Here is a 26,409-nt window from a genome sequence, read left to right on the forward strand (position 1 = left end):
TGAGGAATAAATAATAAAAGCAGACATTGCTCTCAAGAGAGTAGGCCCTGTTCTGTGCATTTTGCATATATTGTCTCATTTCATCCTTATAACAAGCCCACAGGTTATATACTGTGACCTCTATTTTACCTATGAAGAAACTATGGTACAGAAATGTGGAGTGACTTGTGAAGTCAGCCTTTGGCAGTGCCAGGACTTGATCTCAAACAGTCAGGGCCCCCTGTCTGTCTTACAACCATGTTATTGTCTTGATTCTTCCTGGATGTTTTTATTGTAAGCTTCAAAAATGGATGAACTCATATATGTAAGGTATTTAGTTTAGAGCAGTGTCTGGCATTGAAAGGGGCCAGTAAATGTGGGTTGTTGCTTATACTACTGCTATTTCACCATGACGTAACATAACAATTAAGCTGGAGAAATGAATATCTGAAGCTAAATTCTTACCTAAAATACTGTATCTTCTCATTAATATTACTAATGCTTTTTTCAGGAAATTTCTATCACACCAGCCTGCTACTATTAATATTCTCTGTTGATATGATTGGTTATTATCTGATTCATTGTCTGTCTGGCTACAAGATTGTGAATTCCCAAAAAGAAAGAAGTCTGTCTCCTTTTTGTTTCTCTTTTGCACCCAGTGGTTAACAGAGAGCTGAATATATTACAAACACTCAGTAAATATTTGTGATAAATAAAGTGAAGGCAGTAGAAAAATTTTAAAAGTTTTTTCATTGGTAATATGCATAGCATATCACAAAAAAATTAAAATGAGAAGAACAAATTTCATCATTTTTCTATAACAATTACAAGGGTTGAAGTTGAGGCAGCAATTAATAGACTACCAACGAAAAATATCCAGGTCCAGATGGATTCACAGCCAAATTCTACCAGACATACAAAGAGGAGCTGGTACCACTCCTTCTGAAACTATTCCAAACAATCCCAAAAGAAGGAATCCTTCCCAAATCATTTTATGAGACCAACATCATCCTGATAGCAAAACCCAGCAGAGACTCAACAAAAAAAGAAAACTTCAAGCCAATATTCCTGATAAACATAGATGCAAAAATCTTCAATAAAATACTGGCAAACCAATTACTGCAGCACATCAAAAACTTATCCATCATGATCAATTAGGCTTCATCCTGGGGATGCAAGGCTGGTTGAACATACGCAAGACTGTAAATGTAATCCACCACATAAACAGAACCAAAGACAAAAACCACACCATTATCTCAATAGATGCAGAAAAGGCCTTCGACAAAATTCAACAGCCGTTTATGCTAAAAACTCTCAATAAACTAGGTATTGAAGGAACGTATCTCAAAATAATGAAAGCTTTTTATGACAAACCAACAGCCAGTATCATACTGAATGGGCAAAAACTGGAAGCATTCCCTTTGAAATCTGGCATTAGACAGGATGTCCTCTCTCACCACTCCTATTCAATATAGTACTGGAAGTTCTAGCCAAAGCAGTCAGGCAAGAAAAAGAAATAAAGGGTATTCAATCAGGAAAAGAGGAAGTCAAATTGTCTCTATTTGCAGATGACATGATTGTATATTTAGAAGACCCCATCATCCCAGCCCAAAATATCCTTAAACTGATAAGCAATTTCAGCAAAGTCTCAGGATACAAAATCAATGTGCAGAAATCACAAGCACTACTATACACCAATAACAGACTAACAGAGAGCCAAATCATGAGCAAACTCACATTCACAATTGCTACAAAGAGAATTAAAAACTTAGGAATATAACTAGCAAAAGATGTAAAGGACCTCTTCAAGGAGAACTACAAACCACTGCTCAATGAAATAAGAGAGATGGAGAAACAGATGGAGAAACATTCCATCCTCATGGTTAAGAAGAATAAGTATTGTGAAAATGTTCATACTGCCCAAAGTAATTTATAGATTCAATGCTATCCCCATCAAGGTACCAATTACCTTCTTCACAGAACTGGAAAAAACCACTTTAAACTTCATATGGAACCAAAAGAGAGCCTGCATAGCCAAGACAATCCTAAGCAAAAAGAAGAAAGCCAGAGGCATCAATCTACCTGACTTCAAACTATACTACAAGGATACAGTAATCAAAACAGCATAGTACTGGTACCAAAACAGAGATATAGACCAATGGAACAGAACAGACGCCTTGGCAGCAATGCTACACATCTACAACCATCTGATCTTTGACAAACCTGACAAAAACAAGCAATGGGGAAAGGATTCCCTGTTTAATAAATGATGTTGGGAAAACTGGCTAGCCAAGGGCAGAAAGCAGAAACTGGACCCCTTCCTGACACCTTACACTAACATTAACTGCAGGTGGATTAAAGACTTAAACATAAGACCTAACACCATAAAAACAATAGTAGAAAACCTAGGCAAAACCATTGAGGACATAGCCATAGGCAAGGACTTCATGACTATAACACCAAAAGCATTAGCAACAAAAGCCAAAATAGACAAATGGGACCTAATTAAGCCCAGAGCTTCTGTACAGCAAAAGAAACAATCATTAGCGTGAACTGGCAACAAACAGAATGGGAAAAAATTTTTGCAATATACCCATCTGACAAACAATGGGCTAATATTCAGATTCTACAAAGAGCTAAAACAGATTTACAAGAAAAAAACAACCCCATCCAAAAGTAGGTGAAGGATATGAACAGACACTTTTCAAAAGAAGACATGTATGAAGCCAACAAACATGTGCAAAATAGTCATCATCACTGGTTATTAGAAAAATGCAAATCAAAACCACATTGAGACATCACCTCACATCAGTTAGAATGGCGATCATTAAAAAATCTGGAGACAGATGCTGGAGAAGATGTGGAGAAATAGGAACACTTTTACACTGTTGGTGGGAGTGTAAATTAGTTCAGTCATGTGGAAGACAGTATGGTGCTTCCTCAAGGACCTAGAAACAGAAATTCCATTTGACCCAGCAATCCCATTACTGGGTATATACCCAAAGAATCATAAATCGTTCTATTATAAAGACATGCATAGGTATGTTAACTGCGGCACTGTTTACAATAGCAAAGACAAGGAACCAACCCAAATACCCATTAATGATAGACTGGACAAGGAAAATGTGGCACATATACACCATGGAATACTATGCAGCCATAAAAAATTAAAGAGTTTGTGTCCTTTTTGGGGACACTGATGAATCTGGAGATCATCATTCCCAGCAAACTGACAAAAGAACAGAAAATCAAACACCACGTGTTCTCACTCATAGGCAGGTGATGAACAATAAGAACACATGGACACAGGGAAGGGAGTATCACACACTGGTCTGTTGGCGGGGGCCAGGGGAGTGAAGCGGGAAGGCAGGTAGGGAGGTTGGGGAGGGATAACGTGGGGAGAAATGCCAGATATAGGTGAGGTGGGATAGAAGCAGCAAACCACATTACCATGTATGTACCTATGCAACAATCCTGCATGATCTGCACATGTATCCCAGAACCTAAAGTACAAAAAAAAAAAAAAATTAGAAGATTGCAGCCACACCCTTGGCATGAAGAATATGTGTGTAATACAATTTTAAGTAGAGCCTCTCAGCTCCACCTAACAGTCCCATTGCCTTTCTCACTGGGTCACCTATCTGCTTTGTCTAAAGAGTGACATAAGAAGGCCACTATGTCCTCTCTGGAGCTACAGCCAAGTTCAGTTCAGGGCTACAGAAAACCATGAGATCCCTTACTTCTCTTATGGGGGATTTATTAGCTTGGAAAAAAAAATATTGGAATCTGAAGATAAAGATTTTCTTCTTCCAAAAAAAAAAAAAATTTATACTAGTATACCATGCTGAATAATATATTAACTACTTTCTTCCTTTCACAGAACTTAAATATCTTATTCCTACTCCATGAAAAAATATTACCAAAATAGATTTCTCTCCTTTATGTTGTCAGCAAGAATAAATTATAAGAAAGTACTACTATGTCTATTTAAATATATTAAACACATATTAGCTTTCAAAATTTTAGAAGATAGGGCTATAATATAAAGGATATAAACAAGACAGTGGAATGGAGTAAAATATTAGTGTCAATTATTTCTTATATAGAGAGCTTTGGAGAAACAAACATGAGAAAGAATACATAAAACCTAAGAAGTATTCAATTCTTTATTAAGGGAAAATATTTCTTAAATGTCTGTCTTTTTTTTTGTAAGAGGTTGTATGTTGGTGCTGGTTCTCACCTAAACATATATTTGACATCAGATTTATGAATTGCTTAGGACTGAATCTCTCTTAAATGACTGAAAGATTTTTCATTATTATACATATTGTATTGCACATGTGTGTTTTAATTAGTACTGAGTAGATAGCGTGCAAAAGGTCATGTTAAACCTGAAATGCATGAGCAATGGGTTTAATCCGCAAAGATATCATGGTACTGACATAAAATACAGAAATGATTATGTGATTTGTGGATGGAAATGATGCTCTTTCGGCCATCAAATTTTATTTATCAAAAATGGATACTTGGTTTTGGTTCAACTCACTTGATCCATTATAATAAATGAGTATAGCATAATAATGTATTGATGTTCATAGGAACACAGTGCAGAGAATTACTCATTACCTCTGAGAGCTATATCTTTATGGTTCTACTAAGTTAAAAAATTATTGGTGCTATCACAGTGAAATTTTAATCTAGATATAAAAATTTAATTATGAGAATAACTTTCGTAAAATTATGTGAAATGAAGCAAAGAGTGCTAGAGACAGAACTTCAACAAGATCTCTGTGGTTAAAGAAAAAGGAGATTGCTATGTTGCAAACAAAGATGCAGAATGATTGAACTTTCAATTCTTTCCTTTTTATTTGTATTTATTTTTATCTTTTTGAGACAGAGTTTTGCTCTGTCACCCAGGCTAGCATACAGTGCTGTGATTTCGGCTCACTGCAGCCTCTGCCTCCCAGCTTCAAGGGATTAGTCTGCCTCAGCCTCCCTAGTAGCTGGCATTCAGGTGCCCACCACCACGCCTGGCTAATTTTTTGTATTTTTAGTAGAGGTCAGGTTTTGCCACTTTGGCCAGGCTGCTCTCGAACTCCTGGCCTCAGGTAATCCCCCGCCTTGGACTCTCAAAGGGCTGAGATTATAGGCACAAGCCCCCATGCCCAGCCTAAACTTTCAATTCTACCAAGTCTATTTCTCTTTTAAGTAAAATATCCATTGCCTTCTCAACCTAATTATTTTATCTTAACATGTTTAATAAAGCAATAATTCCTATAATACATTTACATAGTCTATAAATTATATATACATATGGTTATGCTGTTTTACTCTACTCTTCACAGAAATTTATGTGTAATATGTCTAGTAACTCAAATAAAAACATATAGTGTCATATATTTTAAAACTCTAAACCAAACTCATATATGCTATACCATACAGATATTGAAAGAAAATGAATATAAATTTGACCTATAGTTTTTTTTGTTGTTGTTTTTTGTTTTTGCAGTTTTTTGAACTGGAAGATGTTTCATACACTTTTACTGTTTCTTACATTCAGATATTCAAATGTGTGTAATCCAATACTACTTTTTAAAGTACTTAGATTGAATTCTTCCAAGATTGAATTGAATTGTGTGTGTGTGTGTGTGTGTGTGTGTGTGTGTGTGTTCCTGTATGAACCATCATCTTTATGTTATTATCAAGAGAAAGCAGAATTCTCATTGGGTATGAACTATACTTTAAACAGGATTTGGACATATCTCTTGAATAGGATGATTTCAGACATATCACTTGATTAAGATGATATAATTAATTTAAAATATTTTATATCTTTTACAAGATAAATTTCTGCAGCATAATTACACCTATGGCTAAAAAACTGACTTATTTCTTTTAAAACTGCAGAAATAAAACTTTTGATATAAGGCTGAAAGAGCTGAGTTGTAATATGAGACAGGCAGAAAATGATATTAACTTTAGTAGTTTTGTTACAACTATGTTTAATTTTGCAAAGTAAGTGTATTATTCAAAATGTAGGAAGTTACTTTTAAAAATCATCTTAGTTTAGTCATACCAGTAAAATCTACCTTTAAAAGAAAATATGTGCATCATCTATGTGTGTATCTTTGCTCAGTGCTTTACATGTAGCCAGAAGAGTTGCAAAACAGCTTTAGCAAAAAGCTATATATATATATCTCCAAATCACAAATTCCAAATCCTGATATTGTGAGTTTTAATATAGCTTACATATGAAAGCACTTGTATATTGACATTGACATAGACGTGGCATACTGCCTAGATGGTGAGGATGGTATTGGAGGACATTTTCATAGTATTTCATTATCCACAATGTAAACTCAAAGAGGGTAAGTATCGTTCTATGTTTTGATCACTGAAATGTCCCTACCTCTAGAACATTATATTGTACATAGTGAGTATGCAATGAGTATTTATTGGATAAATGAATGCAGATTTGTAAATGATCACCCTACATTAAAATGAGAATGTAGGGATTTGGATGTTACTTGTCTAAGGGAAGTATGACAAAAGCCTAATAAGTGAGTTGTTAAGGCAGTGCTGTTGTCTTTCAATAAACAATTATACTGTTAAGTGCTAAATTACTGATAAAAGTCAGCAGGTAACCAGATTTATATGTCCTAAAGGATTTACAAACATCTTATATTGTGTATAATTTCTTGAGAAATCCTTCTATGATTTACAGATTATTTCCATATGAGATTGAAAAATAAGGTACTATAGTATCAATTTTACTTTGTAGATTTTTTTATCTACTCAGTAAACACTTTATAAATTCTTTCCTTCAGCAGTGTGCTTATTAGAAATGTAACTGCATAGACATGGCTGTCATGATTCCTGCCCCTGGATGTTTCCTTCTGTGACAAAATTAAGTAAAAAAGAAAAACAAAAACAAAAAATCCCAAATAGACATATAAAATTAAATTCTTCTTGATAAGTGCTTTAAAACAAACTAAATGGAGAATGGGAATTTGGGGATTGAAAGACTTTGCAGTTATACTGATTAGATGAGCCAGTTTTGAGGAGGTGGCATTTAAGCTGAGATCTGAAAGTTGCAACTTAAACTCATAAAGGGACTTTTGCCATTGGAATAGCTTCTGGAATATCTGCACAGGCGGGACACGGGAAGAGAAAAAGGAAAAGGGTTATTCCACCATCGATGTACAACAATCAGTAGAGTTGGAAATGCTTGCGTCTGATAGTTAATACCCACTTATGAAAATGAGAATATGCCGTCAAGAATTGTTATGAGTCATTATTATCTCATTTTTTTTTTACGTTGTCTGCCAATGTTTGGGACATTAAATTAACTCTCTAAGATAGAGCAAACAAATTAAATTTTTGACAATATCCAAACAAATACAATACAATTTTATATAAGTCTGACTATATTTCTATTTTCTATTTGATTTGTTTATTTTATACATGTTTCCCAGGATAGTCCACTGGTCTTACAGTCTGACAGAAATGTAACAGTGAATGCAAGAAACCACATGGGGCAGTTAACTGGACAGCTGACTGTAGGTGAGTGTTTTGGGGTAAATGTTGCTCCTACTATGCTTGTTCTAACTGAGAAAAGTAGAAGTATGTTATTTCTCTGATATGTAACTCAAGATCCCATTACAGCCCAATTTTCTCGCACATGATTTGACATGTCATAGGTTAGTTATGTGCCTTCTATTTGGTAGTTATTACTCTTGTCAATGTATTATTATGAGATTGTATTACATTTATTTTGCTGGTCATTACTCTTGAATTATGAAATGCACCATTTTTTGTAATAAGTATTTTCATAGTTATGTTAATATTGTGGTTAATAAACAAACATATGAGATGATATATCATCATTAGGTCTATGTATCCCTTTTTAGGAGTAAATATTTTCTAATAAATAGTATCTGCTTATATAAATGAGAAATTGCATGAGCTGAGAATAATAAATATTAACATTTATCAATTACGTCTACATTTGATGTTGAAATTTTCTATATTTAAGATTTATAGCCTTTAGGTTTTGTTAATATAAATTAATGGTGAAGTGTTAGTTTTTGTCATGTCAAATAAATACTTTAATTTTGAGATTTGTATTATATCAAAATATAACAAGGCAAATAAGAAGTAATTTGTAATTTAAAGTTTTGATACATATGTAGATTCTGAATTATTTTTATAACACTGTATTGGTTCTGTGGGGAAATTTCTTAACATTAACATTATGTATCTCTTTATATCTATCTGTACATGCATATAGAGAGAGAAAAAAGAGAGAGAGAGGGAAAGAACAAAGTAAATTACAATTTTGAGGACTAAGGTATTCCTATTTTAATGAGAAATTAATCATCATTGAAATGCAAATGTGTATTTCCAATATTTCTATTTAAATTTTGCAAAAATGTCATATTTGAAATGTGAGATTTAGAAACACAAATTTTGATTCTGTGTACTTCATTTGTAGGCGTATGAAATAATTTTTATATTTGTTTTGATGAAAACAAAAGGATAACATTTTAGCACATAAGAATTTTCTAAACATATAATTTTATTTGTAAAAATTGTTTCACTTTACATCATAAAAGTTTATCATTACATATCTATTAATTGCTACAACTAAATAATATTTTGTGATAATTAGAGATATATCAGTCATAAAGGGGTGTTATTAGCAAATGGATTCAAGATTAAATGCAAGAAATATGTGTATAGATATAGAACTGATTCAGAAGCAGAGGCCATTCACTTAAATATTCATGCTAATTCACTCCTGTTATGTTGAAACTGCAGAAACTATAAGCCTATACAAACAGGTCTAACCTGGGCAGATTTTCCATATCCTAATTTTATTAAAGTTGAGAACTCTTCAGCCAGATAGAACCTTCTTTTTCTTTCAGTCCTTGATATAAAAAATTCTTAGTAGAAATGTCAGAATGTAAATTAAGTGCACAAAGAGTATATGCCCATGCCCACTGTCAGACAAAATAGCTACATAATTCCTGCCTGTAGAGCAAAGTAATCATTTGATTATGTGAAGTGCAGATACGGTTTGCATTTCACTGCATGCTTTCCTGCAGGAAATAAAGAATATAGTATGCTTGTATTTTCAGTTACCCTTCCAAACTGATTTTAATGCTATATTGATATTTGCCAGATAGGAGAAAATAGCAAGAGAAGAGGGAGAAAGAAAAAAAGTTAAGCTTAATTTTAAATGTGACAAATCATTAAGTTAATGACACAGCCTTATTGTGCAGAAAAATATGTTTATACTTAAAAATTGTTTAATACCCTGTCCTTTGAGTGTATTTTTGAAGACTTATGTATTTATACTGGTTTGCACATTTTAATGAACATAGAGAAAACAAAAGAAGACTAGGGCTGTGTGAAGGGAGATAATGTATTCATATTTGAAACAAAGCTGTAGGGAGATACTTAGTAGTTGGTTGGGTGCCAGCAAAACAGTTAATCTTTTGGACGCTCAGTTTTCCCATCTCTAAAATGGGAATAATGTCACATTTTGAATGCTGTTATAAGAATTAAGGTGATTTTAGTATCTACAAATAGCAGGTAATTATATATTGAATTTATTATTGTGATGATGGTTAGTGTAATTATTGGTATCACTTAAGTTAAAATACAGTGATATAGGAGAAATCTCATGATGATTTTCTATTCAATGTATCTGTGTGATATTAGTTAAGGTTGAATTCTGATACTCTTGCAGAGATATGTTAAAAAACACAACACAGTGTATCCGATGCTCAGAAACTCTTGAATCATGTAAGAATAAATTTATCTTTGTGTAGTATTTGAAGACATGCTTGAATGAATCAAGCAATGTAGAAAATTAAAATTTATTTCTAAAGACTCTAATTGTAATTGTATAGGAATATATAAGTAGCTGTTCTAACCCTCTTTTTAATTCGTTTTCTTTTTCTTTCAGTTTTTGTTTATGCATATGACCTTGATTATAGTATAGTCATGATACTATTTTGCAATATTTAAAAAATTACCACACAAACCAAATAATTACAGAAAATAATTTCAGTTACTCTTCATTTTCTAAGTAAAACAATTCTATGGTCTATCAGTAGACTGCATCAATTTATATTAGTATAGTCAATTCTGAAAATATAACAGAATTTGAATATTTTTCCAGATTTTATTCTCATTGTACCATTTTTCCTCAAAAGTCTATGTGTATAGTTTCAGCAAAGCAAATATCAATTTATCTTGCACCCTGACTTTTTCTTCTCTACAAGCCTAGCTTTCTACTAATTCAATTCACAGGGATATATGTAGTCCAGTGATTAGGCCAACCCCTGTGCTAATTCTAATTCTGACTCACTGACAGAATTTAAAATCAAATTATTTCTAATACAATAAATGCAAAAGAGAAATATTTTCTACATACACTGGCTCCAGCGTAATGAAAACTAAATCTAAGTATTTTAAAACTTTAGGTAGAAAAATCAATTTGACAAATATTTTTGTGAATTTATGAAGTTCCAGGCTTTATGAATTTGACCAGATAATATCCAATTTCCCTCATTAAATCTAAAATTCTAATTTTCATGACCTTCATAACATTGGAGGAGATTAATGAACTCAAGATTTCTTCCTCCAAATTTCTCTTCTTAGAATAAAGCTGAAAGAGAGGAATGAGATTGTTGTTGAGAAGTGGTTAAAGAAAGTACAACATCCCAAGAGGTCAGACTCCTTGAAGAAAAATCAAGAACTTTCTTAAACAAGTCTCAGAATCATTCTCCAGGTCAAAATTTTCTATTATTTAATCTATAATTACTATGCTTTTGTTAGCAGAACATTATTTTTCTTTTATAGGTGAAAAAAGTATGTGATTTTAGGTGTGTTATATATATTCATATATGTTGATATGATATTTTTCATGACTTTCTTTCAAAAAAGTAGGTAAAAGATGTAAATTATGCACCATCTTTGTGAAGTTCATTATATTATCTCAGGAAACGATTACAATATGTGATATGTAGTAGAACTCTTTTATTTATGGTAGTGTAAAGAAAAATTATCATGCAGTTTTGATATAGACTTTGTTTACAACACTGCTAATAGTAATTAATGCGTTAGTAATTTGGCTCACTTAAAATGTAATAATCTTTCCCACCATATCATGAGGATAATTATATTTTATTTACCAATAACATTGAATTGATATTCAACAGACTTATTTATTATAAGTAGTTTATGAAGTATAGGTTGATTTCCGTAAAATAATCTCTCCTTTAAAAAGCTTAGCCAACATAGGTTTTATTAAGCTACAGATTCCTTTTTCTTGTATTACAAAATATATTTTATTTTTGATAGGGCAAGGGCTTCATCAAAATATATTTTATATTTGATAAAATGTTATATTAGGTTTAACATATATTATTAAACCTAATATTTTCCTTTCTCATATGCCTTATGCCATCAGTCTGTAGCTGAAGGATAAAAAGGAAAGGAGGATAAACTCAGAAACTGGAAAAAGATTTACCTTCACTGGTAGAGCTATCTTTGTTTTTGTTTCTGTTTATTTAGTTAGCATCCCCTCATTCTGATTTAAATATTTCAGTCACAACGACTTTTGAGATACTCATCTTGGCTACCTATGGGGTCCTATGTCATAAGCAAGAAGTTCCACAATACCACGTCTTTATTATTATCCCAGTAAAACATTAAGGTTAATTGGGAATTTAAAAACTGTATGTGATGGTTCTGAAATTTTAGTTTTAGAGTGTGCTTAAAACCACAAACTTATGCTTTAAATAGGATCTCATATTTCATCGTAAGTCTCCCTGTTTAATGCTCAATAAATTTGGAAGAATGAATTCAGAACGAATTAATACCTAGGAAAGACCTGCTGTTATTGTCAGAATCATTTACTTATTTTTGATATTCTCATTTCTACTTATCAAAACTCAGTGGAATTACCAAATTATATAAAAATCTTAATTACAATCTTTAATTTCTCATTTTCTGCTTTTTCTAAGTAATTCTTGAAAGCTTAAGCCTTACATAAGCCTGACTATATGTTAATAAGAAAGAATGTCATTTGCAAGCTATTAAACAGAATGATATTTGTATTTATTATGAGTTTCTCTTTTTCGTATTTTATACTTTGAGCAATTAACATCACTTAACAGTAGAAACTGTTGTAGACAGCTTCTGCAATAGAGTTGACTCTGGTTTCTTCAGAGGTCTGAGGTGCTTGCTTTCCTTTTGCAAGAAGGTTTATGAAGGCAGCAAGTGGAGATGATGATAAGGTATCAAGATCGATCATCTGCTTTTCTCAGAGTGTGTTAATCAGCTAAACACATAAAAAATCAAAATTAAGTATATATATATTGATTACATTAGGCATTAGGATTCTGAGAGTAAATAAAAAAATTTTTTTTTGGATTTTTTAGTCAATATCTATTAGTAATACCATCCATATTATGAAATAACTTCCCTTTTTAAACTATATGTTTATAAAAAGCTACACATATATTTAAAGTTTCTATTAGTAAATATTTATTCATAGGTAGGCATCTATATCTTATAGAGTGTTTAAACTACAGTGATATTCCTGGTAGTAAAGGTGTTAAAGGAAATGCAACCAAATGACCCCACTATACTTTAAAAGAAAGCATATGAACTTATGAGAAACAAACACATTTTTCTCACGTGCTGAACAAAATGTACATTTTGTTTAGTAAAGATAAATCTAGATGATACAATGTGCAGTATTTTTAGCTACTCTACATCAAAAGAAGCATTGAGCCTAGTAATTCTCTGACAAAATGCTTCTTAAAGAATGCTGGCGTCATGACAAAAAGTCAGTTATGTAAAATAGTTGTGGTTGGGGGACAAAGAAACAGAGCATGTTTATTGGCCTAATTCAATTCAGAAACAAAATCTAGACTTACTACAAGGCATAGTGTGTGTATCTTTTAAATACACTTTAAATGATGTGTTATTTCACCTGTGTTTGCCATTGGTCAGTTGATGTAAGATCTCGAAACGTTAGTGATTGTGGCTGGACCTGTTCATTTCTGATGTAACACTACCTGGTGATGAAATTGATATTGATGAAATCCCTTTAAAAAAAAAAAAGCTGACGACCTTCCCGAAAACTCTTAACTGGGTCAATGCCTCTCTGCCCGCCTCAACAGATCCTCTGACATGCAAGACAGACTCTCTCTCTTTTTTTCTCTCTCTCTCTCTCTCTTTCTCTCTCTCTCTCTCTCTCTCTCACACACACACACACACACACACACACACATACACACACACACACAAACACTCTCTTACCCATATAAACTCACTTGCCCAAAGTATTGATGCAAGAAAAGTACTAGGAAGCAAAGTTAGAGTCAGGACACCTTTTAGAAAAAAATTTCTGAGTCTACACACATAGGACTGATTAAAACCTCAGCATTTTAATTCATGCAACATGCTTCAACATAATTTGAGTCTGGATATATTCTTTAAAGTAATTTCTGTTTATTTAGCATGATGAAATAAAACCTTGGTAATGTATGCAATTTGTAAACACATATGTTTAAGGGAACATTATATTCCTTTACTTTTTACCAGTACTCTTTCATGTTTCACAAATTTAAGTTATTCCAAAATTGCACCACATAAAACACAGAACATGTTTACTAGAAAGGCAATTTTGGTTATTAAGAGTTGTTATAGTAAATCCCCCCAAAAAGAAAGAAAGAAAACCAGAACGTACATTCAATTAAAATTATTAAAACATATAGGACTGTATAGATTTTCACTAATAATATTATGAGGCCAATTATATGACACACACAATATATCAAAATGTTGTCGGGAGTATTTTCATGTGGAAATGATGACATCTTCAGAAACTATTTTTCGGAAGGACGTATACCTCACCAATTAATAGCATGGATTCTGGAGACTACTAAATCCCAGATCTGTCAACTGTCAGCTATGCGACTGTATGTACGTTACTCCAGACATCAGTTTCAGGTTTCTGAGGGCATAAATGAGTATTCGCCTCATACAGTAGATGTGAACATTAAATACATTAATATGTAATTAAGTACTGGAACGCTTTCTGGGTATATGTTAGTGACTGTGATTTGTTGTTGTTGTTGTTGTTAGCACTGCGTGTGTACTACTCTGTACACATGGCCGAGTATCTGGGCTATACTTGCCTTGTGTATGAAATGAGCCTATTTGGCCAGATTGTCTCCATGGCTCTTTCCTGTACCAAGTCTGAAAAATGAAAAACTGCTTTTCACCTTAGGAGAAGAGAGTCAGTTGGTAAATCTCCCAGTCCTTACATTCCTCCATATTCAATTGTCCTGACAAAATGCCATCTGATTTGGTTTTTTCATATCTTAGCCATACAACATAGGCATGTATTTTGTGCACAAATTTAAAATGAAGAAGGTAAATGAGCACAATTAAATCAACATCCTAGCTATGCTTCTACGTTTTCAAGTTTTGGATCATAAAAAGTTTTTTTCTTTGAAATTTAATCCACAAAATAATTTAAATCCAATCAGCTTATTTTTGTTATTGCTAAACATAAGCATGTTTTGTTCCTAAATGAATGGAGAAAAAATGTAGATGAGGGTTTTATAATAAATATTTAAAGACCCTGAAAATGACATGTAATCTTGCATTAAAGCAATTACAGTGAACACCTGGGAATCGTTTAATTGACTGCAGATGGTATAGGATGTATAAAAAGTAAAAGGTTATAGATTATTCTCAGTTACCAAATTTATGTTTTTTTGTCATTGAATCATTTTTTTTTTAACTTAGAGAATGTTGTAATAGTCTGGGACAATTTAATAAGAATGAATGTTTGATGTAAACTGAGCTGTTCAAATCTTGGAGGATAGATCAACAAAACACTTAGGTATAATATTGCATATACATTTCAAATGATTAAATATATTGTTGATTTTGAGTTCATTATTAATTAGTTAATTAATTCATATTATTTTATTTAGTGTTAATCAATTTGGGAAAATCGTAAGTTGAAGTAGATGCCTATGATATCAGGAGAAGGATGGCACTCTTTAGAAATTAGAACTCTCAATCTTTGTAACTCAGGTGTAATGAGAATTATGTTTGAAGCAAAGACACTAATGTTCACGTTTTGAAAAGTTATATCAAAGGAGAATTTTTAGCAACTTGAATAATTATACTAATGCTTCAAAGTTTCTCATTTTTGGTGTCCTAAAAACAGAAATGTGGACTAGCTCAAATATTTAATTAAATTCACAATTATTTGAAGTGCAGAATCAAGAAATACTACAAATTTTTCTTCCTGGAAGACCTAGACTAAAACCTGAAAGAGACTGTTTGGCTGGTCATCTTCAACTTTTTCTGGCTTGCTCCTTCCCTTTCCAAGTTCCCAGTGCCCTTGTTTAAAATCAGTCACTGCAGTTCTACAAGGCCAGCTCCACTTCACAGTGCTCTGTGTTATGGTCCTAAAGACCATCCTTGCATTGTATTGGCTTCTACTTCTTAAGACCAAGGGTGGCTAATTTGCTAATATAATTCATGCCTGTGTGTAAATGGATACTATGGCTTTGAAATTTTTCCTTTTCCAGAGTAATTATATATATATATTTCAAAATATGGTTTTTGGTAATAATATCTTTAGTTGTTAAAGTAATTCTAGTCTTGAGGGTACAGAAATGAGGATGATAGGATAAAGTGAGAAAGTGTGCCTCTTTTAAGATATATTGTAAAGGTGTCCTCCTCTTTTATTTTAGCACTACCTAGGCCAGTTCTTCTCCTTATATATCAATAAAAAAGAAAATACAAGCCTATTTCAATAAACATAATACACAGACTAATTATTTCTTAAGTGCACAATACTGAGGGAATCACTAAACAGATAAATAAACATTTTATTAATTTGGTAATCATATAAGTTTATTCAAAATATGAGTATACTTAAAGTGTTTGAATTTTAATATTACAATAATTAAAATAGAAATGATATATTACAAGACTGGTCAAAGGATAAAAGTAGAATAAGTTAAACCAAGTAACAAGAGTGCTTTTTAATTTTCTCTTTTAGATACTTAATTAGATATGATTACATCACTTATCTGAATTAATGAGTCTATAGCTTATACACTTAACCAAGCTTTGTTTTTAATGAGGATTGCTTTCTGGGACCTCAGAATTGCAGGTGCATTGGAGTTCCATATATAATTGACTTATGGAACATGCAATTTTATGTTGGTCTTAATAAGAAACGTGTCTTTGGAAATTTGGTTAATGGGCATAATATTCACAAATGTAAGGTTATGGGACTAATTATCTGAAAACATCTGGAGGCAGGAAGCTAAATAAAACTTAGGAGTCCATATGTACACAGAAGATCATTCACATCAGTAGTGGGGTTCCTAAATGAGGTGGCACCTAAGCCCAGATGACTATATAACAATACTAATTGCCTGGTCATGGGGAAGAGAGAAGGAGAATCTGGAGGGAAACCATTATTGACGATGATCTGTGTCTATTAACTATGGAAGCTCTTTTCTTCTAACTTTTGCTTTGGATTTTGTGTCTATGCTTGTATTTAGTTTTGGAAAAATTCCAAGTCAGATAATGCATACACCAGAAAAGTAAACCACGGTGGGAATAGAAAATTTAACAAAGGAAGAGGAGAAAGTGAACCACAGCAATTCTTCTGTTTCCAAGTATTTATTAGATTCCTGGCAATATATACCTCATAATGAGAAAACAGTATTTCCCAAATCTCTTCAGATTTCTTAAGGCTGTTATGAATCCTTTAATCAGCATTTTTTGGTTAAACTGTTTTAATCATTTCTGAATTCATTTGCAACCTGTTTTTCAATATTATGTCTAGATCTTTTGTCATATATTTGCCTGAAGTTAGGAATTTTTAATACTATATGATCCTTTATGTTTTGATCTGATAATCCTAGGGAAAAAAAGAAAAATCTGCTAATTTTGTCATGGCCGATTTTGGTTCTGAGTTCACATGTTGCCTGTTTTGTTTTCAACACGCTCACAAACCCATTAGTCTATTGTATAACCAATATCTTTCCCTCCTCTACCCCTCCCAAAGGGATTAGAGTATGTTAATAACTCGTTAATTTTGGAGCTCATCTTTTCTCCTGTCATAGGTAGAAAAAAGAAAATTGTTTCCAATCATACATGGCTGTTGCCATACTTTATCTTTCTATAAAGGTTACTGAATGTAACTCAAAGATCAGCCTGCCACTCCAGGGAGGCATGCATTGCAGACTAGGAAAACGTGCTTTATTTTCTCATATCCTTTCCAGAGGTCCTTATGATTCTATCTCCTTATTCTTCTCAGCTGTGAGCTCATTGCTCACCTAACCTGTGAGCTGCTAACTGAATCAGTAAATCTATCAGCTACCTAAATCACACTAAAGTTTTATAGGTAAATCTATTTGGGGAAGAAAGTCTTCAATATTACACATTAAGAATTGACCATATATATTTTCACATTACAGGCTTTCAGAAATCATAAGTCATAATAATTACAGTGACTAAAATAAAAAATACAGACAATACCAAATGTTAGAATGAATACAAACCTACTGGAACTTTTATACTTCTCCTGCTAGGAGCGCAATACATTACAACCATTATAAAAAAAAAAAAAAATTTTGGCTGTTCCTACCAAGTTAAACGTGCAACTACCATATGGTCCAACAATCTCACTCCTAGGTGATTGACTTAGTTAAACAAAAAACATGTTTACAGAATGAAGCTTATATAGATATTTACAGCAGCTCTATTCACAATTGCCAAAAACCAGAGTCAACTCAAATATCCTTCAGCAAGAGAATGGATAAACACACTGTGGTATATTATCACAGTGAAATGGTATTCAACAATTTTTTTTTAAGCTATCGACATTATGTTAGGTAAAATAAATCAGTCTGGCAGTTTATCTACTATATGATGGCATTTATATGATATCTTAAAAGGACAAAACTATGGTGAAAACAGATTCATGCATAATCCACAGGGATGGCATGGGGGGAGGTTAGGTACAAAGAGGTAGCACAAGAGAGTTTTTTGATGGTGATGAATCTGTCCTATATTTTGACTGTAGTAATGATTACACAGCAATCTGCGTGTGTTAGGATTCATAGATGTATACACCAAAATTGGCTATATATTAAATTGAAATATAAAACAAAAATTAATAAGAAATATTTTTCAGTTTTTTTCCAAATTTACATCATGTCAATCTTTCTTATATATAACTTAACATTCTTAACACTAATACATTCTTCATGCAACCTATTTAAAAAAATAACAGCACTTGAGGTCCAGTGGGAAATTTATCCTGATGCCTTGATTTTTATAATCCCATTTGACACATGGTATCCCCCAAATAAGTACAGAATATGTGATTAGAATATCTTGAACATTTTCCCCAAGACTTACTTTTTTTAGATCTTGGTTTTCATGAGGTAATTTTCAAAAATTTGTCACTGCTTTATTACTCCTCTTTATCCTGTTTGTTCTTTGTTTCACATTTCCAAAATATGGAGTTACTCACAATCTTCTTTTCAGGAACACTGAGTATCTTAGAATAATGTCCACATTTCTTTCACTGGTGATTTTTTGTTCATTTGTGATTATGTTATCTCCAAATATTAAATTAAAGGAGTTTCTTATTCTTGAACCATCATCCTTTTCAAAATATACCTTATTATTGCATAGATCTTGTCAAATAACTTGTGGGGGCTTTTGACAAAGTCTATAGTATGTGTATAACTTTCTTTCTTTCTGAGGTATCATAAAATGTATAACAAATGTTCATTGGTTGCATAGATTATCATTATTGAAATAACTCAATCCTTACTGAGTTAAAGCAACATTAGACTAGTCTCATTTCATTTTCACTCTTAAGACTGTTACAATTATTTGCAAATAATTTCTGGTTGAGATATCCATCATTGCTGTTGGCTCCATCTGTTTTTATGTCACCTATATCGTTATTCGACTAAGTTGTGTGATGTGCTCATTATATATACCACGAACATTTATTATATATCTTCCTTTAGCATATTACATATATGTGGACAACACCCAAATCTATCCCTCTGGCTTTCTCTCTCTTTTTCTTCTCACATAAAACCCAATGAATCAATTATTATTATTATTTTCTGGATCTGTCTACACCTGACTATCATGTTGATTTCTAATTCAACATTAATCTACCACTGAGGATTTTTTTAAATTTTTTTTAGAGGCCATGCTAATCTTCTCTGTATCATTCCAATTTTTTTTTTTTTTTTTTTTTTAATTAAAAAAAATATGGAATGCTCCACGAATTTGCTTGTCATCCTTGTGCAGGGGCCATGCTAATCTCTGTATTTTTTCAATTTTAGTATATGTGCTGCCAAAGCGAGCACTACTAATCAGTATTTTTGAGACACTAACTTGTCACTTATATCAGCCTCAATTTTTAGCATTAAAAGATAGTAGTACCTAAATTTATTTTCAATACTAATATTTCATATTTGTAGAGAGCTTTTTTAAGCTTAACAAAACTAATTAGCTTCCCTTCAAAACCCCTCTTTTTTTTTTTCATCGAGCACATTAACAGCAGGTCATTTAGAATAGCCCATAGCTTTTTTTAGTACAACGTTAAATAGGTCACCCCTGCTATGAGTAACCTTCTTAAAACACAGTGAAAATAGAAACTATCTATCATCTTCATTTGTTAAAATCACATGTTCACATTGGTAAGTGGAAAGAGATGAATGCAAATAATGTAAAAGTATTGTAAACTACATAGACTCCATTGAATAAGATTCTTAGGAATAAGTAGCTCTAAAAGAGAATGCATTTAGAACGTAAAAAAGAAGATATGCAGCAAGGCTGATTTAGTGTCAAACACAAGTTCACAGGGTCACTGGCTGAGCGTAGAAAATGATGAACACCAAATATGCCTTTGCAAAATTAGCTAAAGGAATTTCTTTTTGTAGAGAATATTTAGTGGCTTGAGGACAATGTCAGTAGGATCACAGTATAAGCAACAAGAACAAGTAGTTTTGAAATACAATTTGATAAGTGTTTCCAAGAAAGAATATTAGGTGGTGTTGCAAGAACTTTAATGATCACTGTGATCTTAAATGGGCTTTCTGGCTTTGTTCCATTCTCTACTTCACTATGCCTCTTTCTCCCTGTCCATTTTATAATTTTTATGGTGACATAATAAAAGCTTTTCTGTGTCAGACCTCCCATAGATATGAAATTATTGTTTTTCTATCTTTCTGCGTAGCCAACATGATCGAGTAATAAAGTAAGAAATATTTTAGCATAATTGAACTTTCACATAGGGAAATATTTCAAGATGCACAAATTTACATAATATACACTAAACGATGACCCCGAGTTTTAGCATAAAACCATGGAAACACAACTAAAAAGTTTAAAGGATTTTCCAACTCACTGCCCCCTGCATCCCTTTCACCTTCAGTGCTAGAGCAATTCCTTCCGTGTCTGCCCCCAATTCACACCTACCATAGTCCCTGGTGCTAATCTTATCTGCTGACAAGGAGAATACTAACCTTATTGTAATGTCACTATTGGTACTTTTTTGTCCTTGGTATTTCTATCCCCTATTAAATAAATTTCTGGATATACTAGTGTAACAATTAATTCTCTCCTTTGTCAGGAAAAATAGTTTGCATATGAAAGACCTAGCTTCAAGCTCAGTCCATATTGCATCATTTTTAAATGCAAGTACAACATGTTTGCACATTATTTGTTTTGAAAAGTTTCTTTAAGTTTGAGTTAAGGGTGGCAGAACAGTGTCAAAGATGTGCTTTATTATGTACATTAGAAATAAACTGATGAATAGGTACAAGTTGCAGGTGTCCAGTTGACCTCTCTGTATCTCAGTTTCTTACACGTAAAGTGAACATATTAATAATGTCTATCTACTGGGCTTGTGTGGATGATTAAGTGAGCTGCTATAAGTGAAATTCTTTGCACATATTAAGTACTAGGAAAGTGCTAGATGCTGTCACTATTAATAGTAGTAGTATTCATCTCCTAGTGGGAGAAAAAGCAGAAGGTAGTTTTTACTTAGAGTGACTCTCCTTTATATTGGATGCTATAAATGATTATCCAAGGTAACATTTAATTCTAGCATCTTTAGTTTGTTAAGGGTTATCACTTGATTTATCAGCATAGGCAGGTGGTTCCAAGGGTCATGACATTCATGAGACTGCTGCTGGGTGCTAAGCACAATTAAATTACCTATAGCATCTGTCCCTTTAACAATTAACTGACAGGACATTAAGGTTTTATATTTATTCCCTGTTAGTTTTCTGACATTCCAACAGCTCATTAATTCTGGTAAAAATATATTAGTCTAGATGTGACAGTTTTAGATGAATATAAAAATGAGTAATAAATTGAATGCCTTCTATTATTTGAATTACTTTACATCAATATTCATTAAAAATAGACATTGACAAATAATCTTAATTCTATAAGGTATATTTTTATTAAAGTGATTTGTTCTCTTCAAAAATAAACTTACAAATGTAAAGCAATTCAAATGAAAATGTTAGTGATAATGAAAATTTACAAAGTATTCTCATTTAAATAAAAAAATGGGAAAATTTTAATAGTGTACACCAATTATCACAAGAACAATAATTTGTGTGGACTTAGTATAGGTATAGAAAATCAAGATAACACAATAATGAAAAAATGTATAAAGAAACCATATATCTATGATAATTCAATATAAGACCAAGATGTCCTTTAAAAGCACTGTGACAGGCTGGGCACAGTGGATCATGCCTGTAATCTCAGCACTTTCGGAGGCTGAGGCAAGGTGGATCAAGAGGTCAGGAGTTCGAGACCAGCCTGACCAACATGGTGAAACCCTGTTTCTACTAAAAACAGAAAAATTAGCCAGGCATGGTGGTGTATGCCTGTAATCCCAGCTACTCAGGAGGCTGAGGCAGGAAAATCACTTTAACACGGAAAGCAGAGGTTGCAGTGAGCCCAGATCACACCATTGCACTCCAGCCTGTGTGACAAGAGTGGTCTCAAAAACTAAATAAAATGACTGTGACTGAGAGAGGGGGAATTAGTTATTAAATAAATGAGATAGATAAAATTGGTTAATAGTTTAGAACCAAACATTAACATCTTTAAACAATGAAACAGTAAATTATCCATGACATAAAGGTTTCATTTTTAAATTCAAAACAATAAATAATGAAAAAGTCTATTAGAAGAATGTTCTGATCTTTGTGAGGGAACATCTTCCAGATGCATGAAAGTTAAGATTATTCTGAAGGTCAATACTCCCTAAAACAAAACTAAAGTAATGTAAATAACAACTAAAGTACCATCTCATTGGAGCCTACAGATTAAGGGGGAATGGAGACAGCAAACCACCTTGTTATGTATGTACCTATACAATAACCCTTCATGATCTGCACATGTACCCCAGAACCTAAAATACAATTAGAAAAAGAAGAAGAAAAAAAGAAGGCTTATAGTCAGTGGTAATAGCCCTCTCAGTTTGTTGAGGGACTCCTGCTTTTGGCATACATTTTCCACAATCTCTCCTGGGTTTGAGGCTGCATTTGCACTGTTTTTTTTCTTTGAGATGGAGTCTTCCTCTGTTGCCAAGCTGAAGTGCAGTGGCACCATCTCAGCTCACTGGAACCTCTGCCTCCCAGGTTCAAACTATTCTCCTGCCTCAGCCTCCTGAGTAGCTGGGATTACAGGTGTGCACCATCACACTCAGCTAATTTTTTATTATTTTGGTAGAGACAGGGTTTCACCATGTTGGCCCGGCTGGTCTCAAAATTCTGACCTCAAGTGATACACCTGCCTCTGCCTCCCAATGTGCTGGAATTACAGGCATGAGCCCACCACGCTCGACCCCACTTCTTATTTGAATCTAAACCATGATAACTAACTGTGGAATTACAGCTACACAATTGTAATTGTGATTCAATCAATCAATGTATATAAAGCAGGTTTCCTATTATGTAGAAACTGTAGTGTGTAAGTTACTACTGCTAGTATTTTTATTTCAGTGGATTTAGTCAGTATTATTTTGACTTAAGGAATATTTATGGGTCCCACCATATGTCAGGCACTGTGGTAGGAATGGATACACAATACTGAGCAAAGACGATTGCCTCCCCTGAAAATTATAGGTGTCAACCATTCAATTATAAACCATATGTGTAAATTTATATTTAAAAATTTTGTGTAAGTCCAAAGGAAGCTTTTAATAACTCATAGATTGTCTTTCAACATATGGTTTCCCTGTTCAAAGCTACTATTTTTCTAGAAGTAGACCAAATCTCCCTCCCCTGGTTTTACACACACATATATGTTCACACAATGACATATGCACGTCAGACATTGCTTATAGAATTTTATCTACATTTTGAGTCTGTAGGAGAGGTTTATATTTCCATTTATTGGCACTTTTTTTCTTTAAGGCTCCTAGTCTCTCTATTTCATGGGTTACCTCTCCTTGGGCTTCTTCATGGAATTCCATTTTCTTTTCTATATTAGGTGCACCAAATAAATCCTTTACTGAATCTCTAACTTTATGTCCAAAGACTCAGGAATGTGTTATCTTAAAAATAACATGGTTACTTACAACATCTACACCTTAAGATAACAAACAAATTTTGAAATGTTGTTTCCTTTTATGCTTCCCACAACTTTAAATGGTAGAAGTGGCTACAATCTTTTTTTTTTAAGTTTTATTATGTTAGAACATACACACAGTCTATCATTGATGGGCATTTGTGTATCCATGATAGACTGTATGTGTTCTAACACAATGAAATATTTTTTAAGATTGTAGCCATGGAATACTATGCAGCCATAAAAAAGGATGAGTTCATGTCCTTTGGAGGGACATGGATGAAGCTGGAAACCATCTTTCTCAGCAAATCGATGCAAGAACAGAAAGCTGAACACTGTATGTTCTCACTCATAGGTGGGTGTTGAACAATGAAAACACATGGACACAGGGAGGGGAACATCACACAGCCATGCCTGTTCGGGGGTGGGGGAGCTAGGGGAAGGATAGCAGGGGATGGGGGGATTAGGGAGGGCTAACATTAGGAGAAATACCTAATGTAGATGACGTGGGATGGATCCAGCAAACCATCATAGCATGTGTATATCTATGTAACAATCCTGCTGATCTGCACATGCACCCCAGAACTTAAAGGATAATAATTAAAAAAAGAACACGTACATAGAAAAGTAAACAAATCTCAAAAGCATGCCCCGAGGGATTTTTACAAAGTGAAGGCAGCTATGCAACCAAGATCAAAGTCAAGATATAGAACAGCATCCCTGAAGCTCAGAACTCTACTTCTGCTTTCCCTCAGTTACTACTCTCAAACCTAACTGCTTATTTGATTTTTGAAGCATATATAAATAAATTCACAAATTATACATTAGTTTGCATCTGGCTTTTTTCTCTTAAAATTGTGTCTCTGATACTCTACAATAATTTTGCATTGTTCTTTATTACCACTGTGCGTGGTATTTCCTTTCATAAATATACTACAATTTATCTGTCCATTCTACTCCAATTGAAGTTTTCAGTTCAGTTCAGTTGGAGCTGTAATAGTGTCACAAAAAGCCATTCTTATGCCTGCCTTTTGGTGGACATGTATATGCATCGTTTTGATATATCACTAGAAATAGAAGCACCTATCTGTTAGATTAATGCAAAAGTAATTGCATTTTTGGACTGTGACTTTTAAGTCATTATAACTAGGCTCAAACACATCTTTATTAATAAAAATGAGAACAATTACAATCAACAGATTATTGTCAATGAGAAATATGTTTGTTTACTCCTGTGACATGAAAATTTGTGCTTTGAGATTCTAGGAACTCTTGGAAAGCATTTTCTGCATCTTGCTGGTTGTAGAAGTGTTTTTCCTGCAAAAAGTTGTCGAGGTGCTTGAAGAAGTGGTAGTCAGTTGGCAAGAGTTAAGGGGAATATGGTGGATGAGGCAAAATTTTATAGCCCAATTCATTCAACTCTTGAAGCACTGGTTGTCCAATGTGTAGCCGGGTGCTGTTTGGAGAAGAACTGGACCCTTTCTTTTGACCAATGGTGGCTGCAGGCATTGCAGTTTTTGTTGCATCTCATCGATTTGCTGAGCATACCTCTCAGATGTAGTAGTTTCACTGGGATTCAGAAAGCTGTAGCAGCTCCGACAGGCAGCAGATCACCAAATACTGTCCATCATGTTTTTTTTTTTTTTTTTTTTTTTTTTTTTGGTGCAAGTTTGGCTTTGAGAAGTGCTTTGCCGCTTCTTCTCAGTCCATCCACTGAGCTGGTCGTCACTGATGAAATCCACTTTTCATCACACGTTACAATCCAGTTGAGAAGTAGTTCATTGTTGCTGTGTAGAATAAAAGGACACTTCAAAATGACACTTTTAAAAAAAAAAAATTTTGCTCGGCTTATGAGGAATCCACGTATCAAGCATTTTTACCTCTGCAATTTGCTTCAAATGTCAAATAACCATAGAATGGTCAATGTTGAGTCTTTCAGCAACTCCTCGTGTAGTTGTAGGAGAATCAGCTTCGAAGAGTGTGCTCAGCTGGTGGTTCTCAAATTTTGATGACTGGCCACCAAGGTCCTCATTGTCAAGGTTCTCATTGCCTTTCCAAAATTTCTTGAACCACCACTGGACTGAATGTTATTAGCAGTTCCTGGACCAAATGCGTTGTTGATGTTGTGAGTTGTCTCGGCTGCTTTATGACCCATTTGGAACTCAAATAGGAAAATGGCACAAATTTGCTTTCTGTCTAAAATCATTTCCATAGTTTAAAATAAATATAAAATAAAGAGAAGGTAGCAAGTCATTAGCAAGAAAAAATAAATTGATAAATGCACATTTAAATGATGTATAACATAAACACATTTATTTAAGAATGCATTCCAATATCAAACAGAAAAATTTCAACAATACAAATCATGATTATTTTTACATCAACCTAATATTAAGCAATTTTGCAGAAACTTTCATCTTTACAACATTGAGTTTTCTAATCTGGGAACAGATACTATCCTCTCTAATTGTTTAGGTCAGTTTTTTTCTTTCATCAATGATTTAATATTTTCTGAGAAAGAATATAAACATCTTTCATTAATTTTCTTCCCAGAGTTTTCCTTAATGATTTATGTTCTTGCAGCTGGTATGCCTTTTAAAATTTCATTTACCAGTTGTTGCTAACATAGGAAACTGCAAAACAGTGATATTGGCTTTGTGTTAGAAATGCACAGGCCAGGTGCGGTGGCTCACGCCTGTAATCCCATCACTTTGGGAGGCCGAGGTGGGTGGATCA

At 33.2% G+C, this 26,409-nt stretch overlaps 1 protein-coding gene and 1 non-coding gene across 2 annotated transcripts in view; one reads left to right on the forward strand and one right to left on the reverse strand.

The window, feature by feature from the left end:
• The window catches only part of SGCZ (sarcoglycan zeta), a 1,190,199-nt gene that overhangs the window by 1,016,849 nt on the left and 146,941 nt on the right, over positions 1–26,409 (forward strand). The window contains exon 4 of the mRNA XM_017535477.2: positions 7,455–7,542. Coding sequence (XP_017390966.1) covers positions 7,455–7,542 — 88 coding nt within the window. The remainder of the gene's footprint in view (positions 1–7,454; positions 7,543–26,409) is intronic.
• On the reverse strand, positions 19,339–19,442 carry LOC119472485. Its single transcript, XR_005201637.1, has one exon. It is a non-coding gene; the product is annotated as a U6 spliceosomal RNA (small nuclear RNA).

The sequence above is a fragment of the Cebus imitator genome, unplaced genomic scaffold, assembly GCF_001604975.1.
Source record: "Cebus imitator isolate Cc_AM_T3 unplaced genomic scaffold, Cebus_imitator-1.0 Scaffold5, whole genome shotgun sequence".
NCBI classification, from domain to species: Eukaryota; Metazoa; Chordata; class Mammalia; order Primates; family Cebidae; genus Cebus; species Cebus imitator.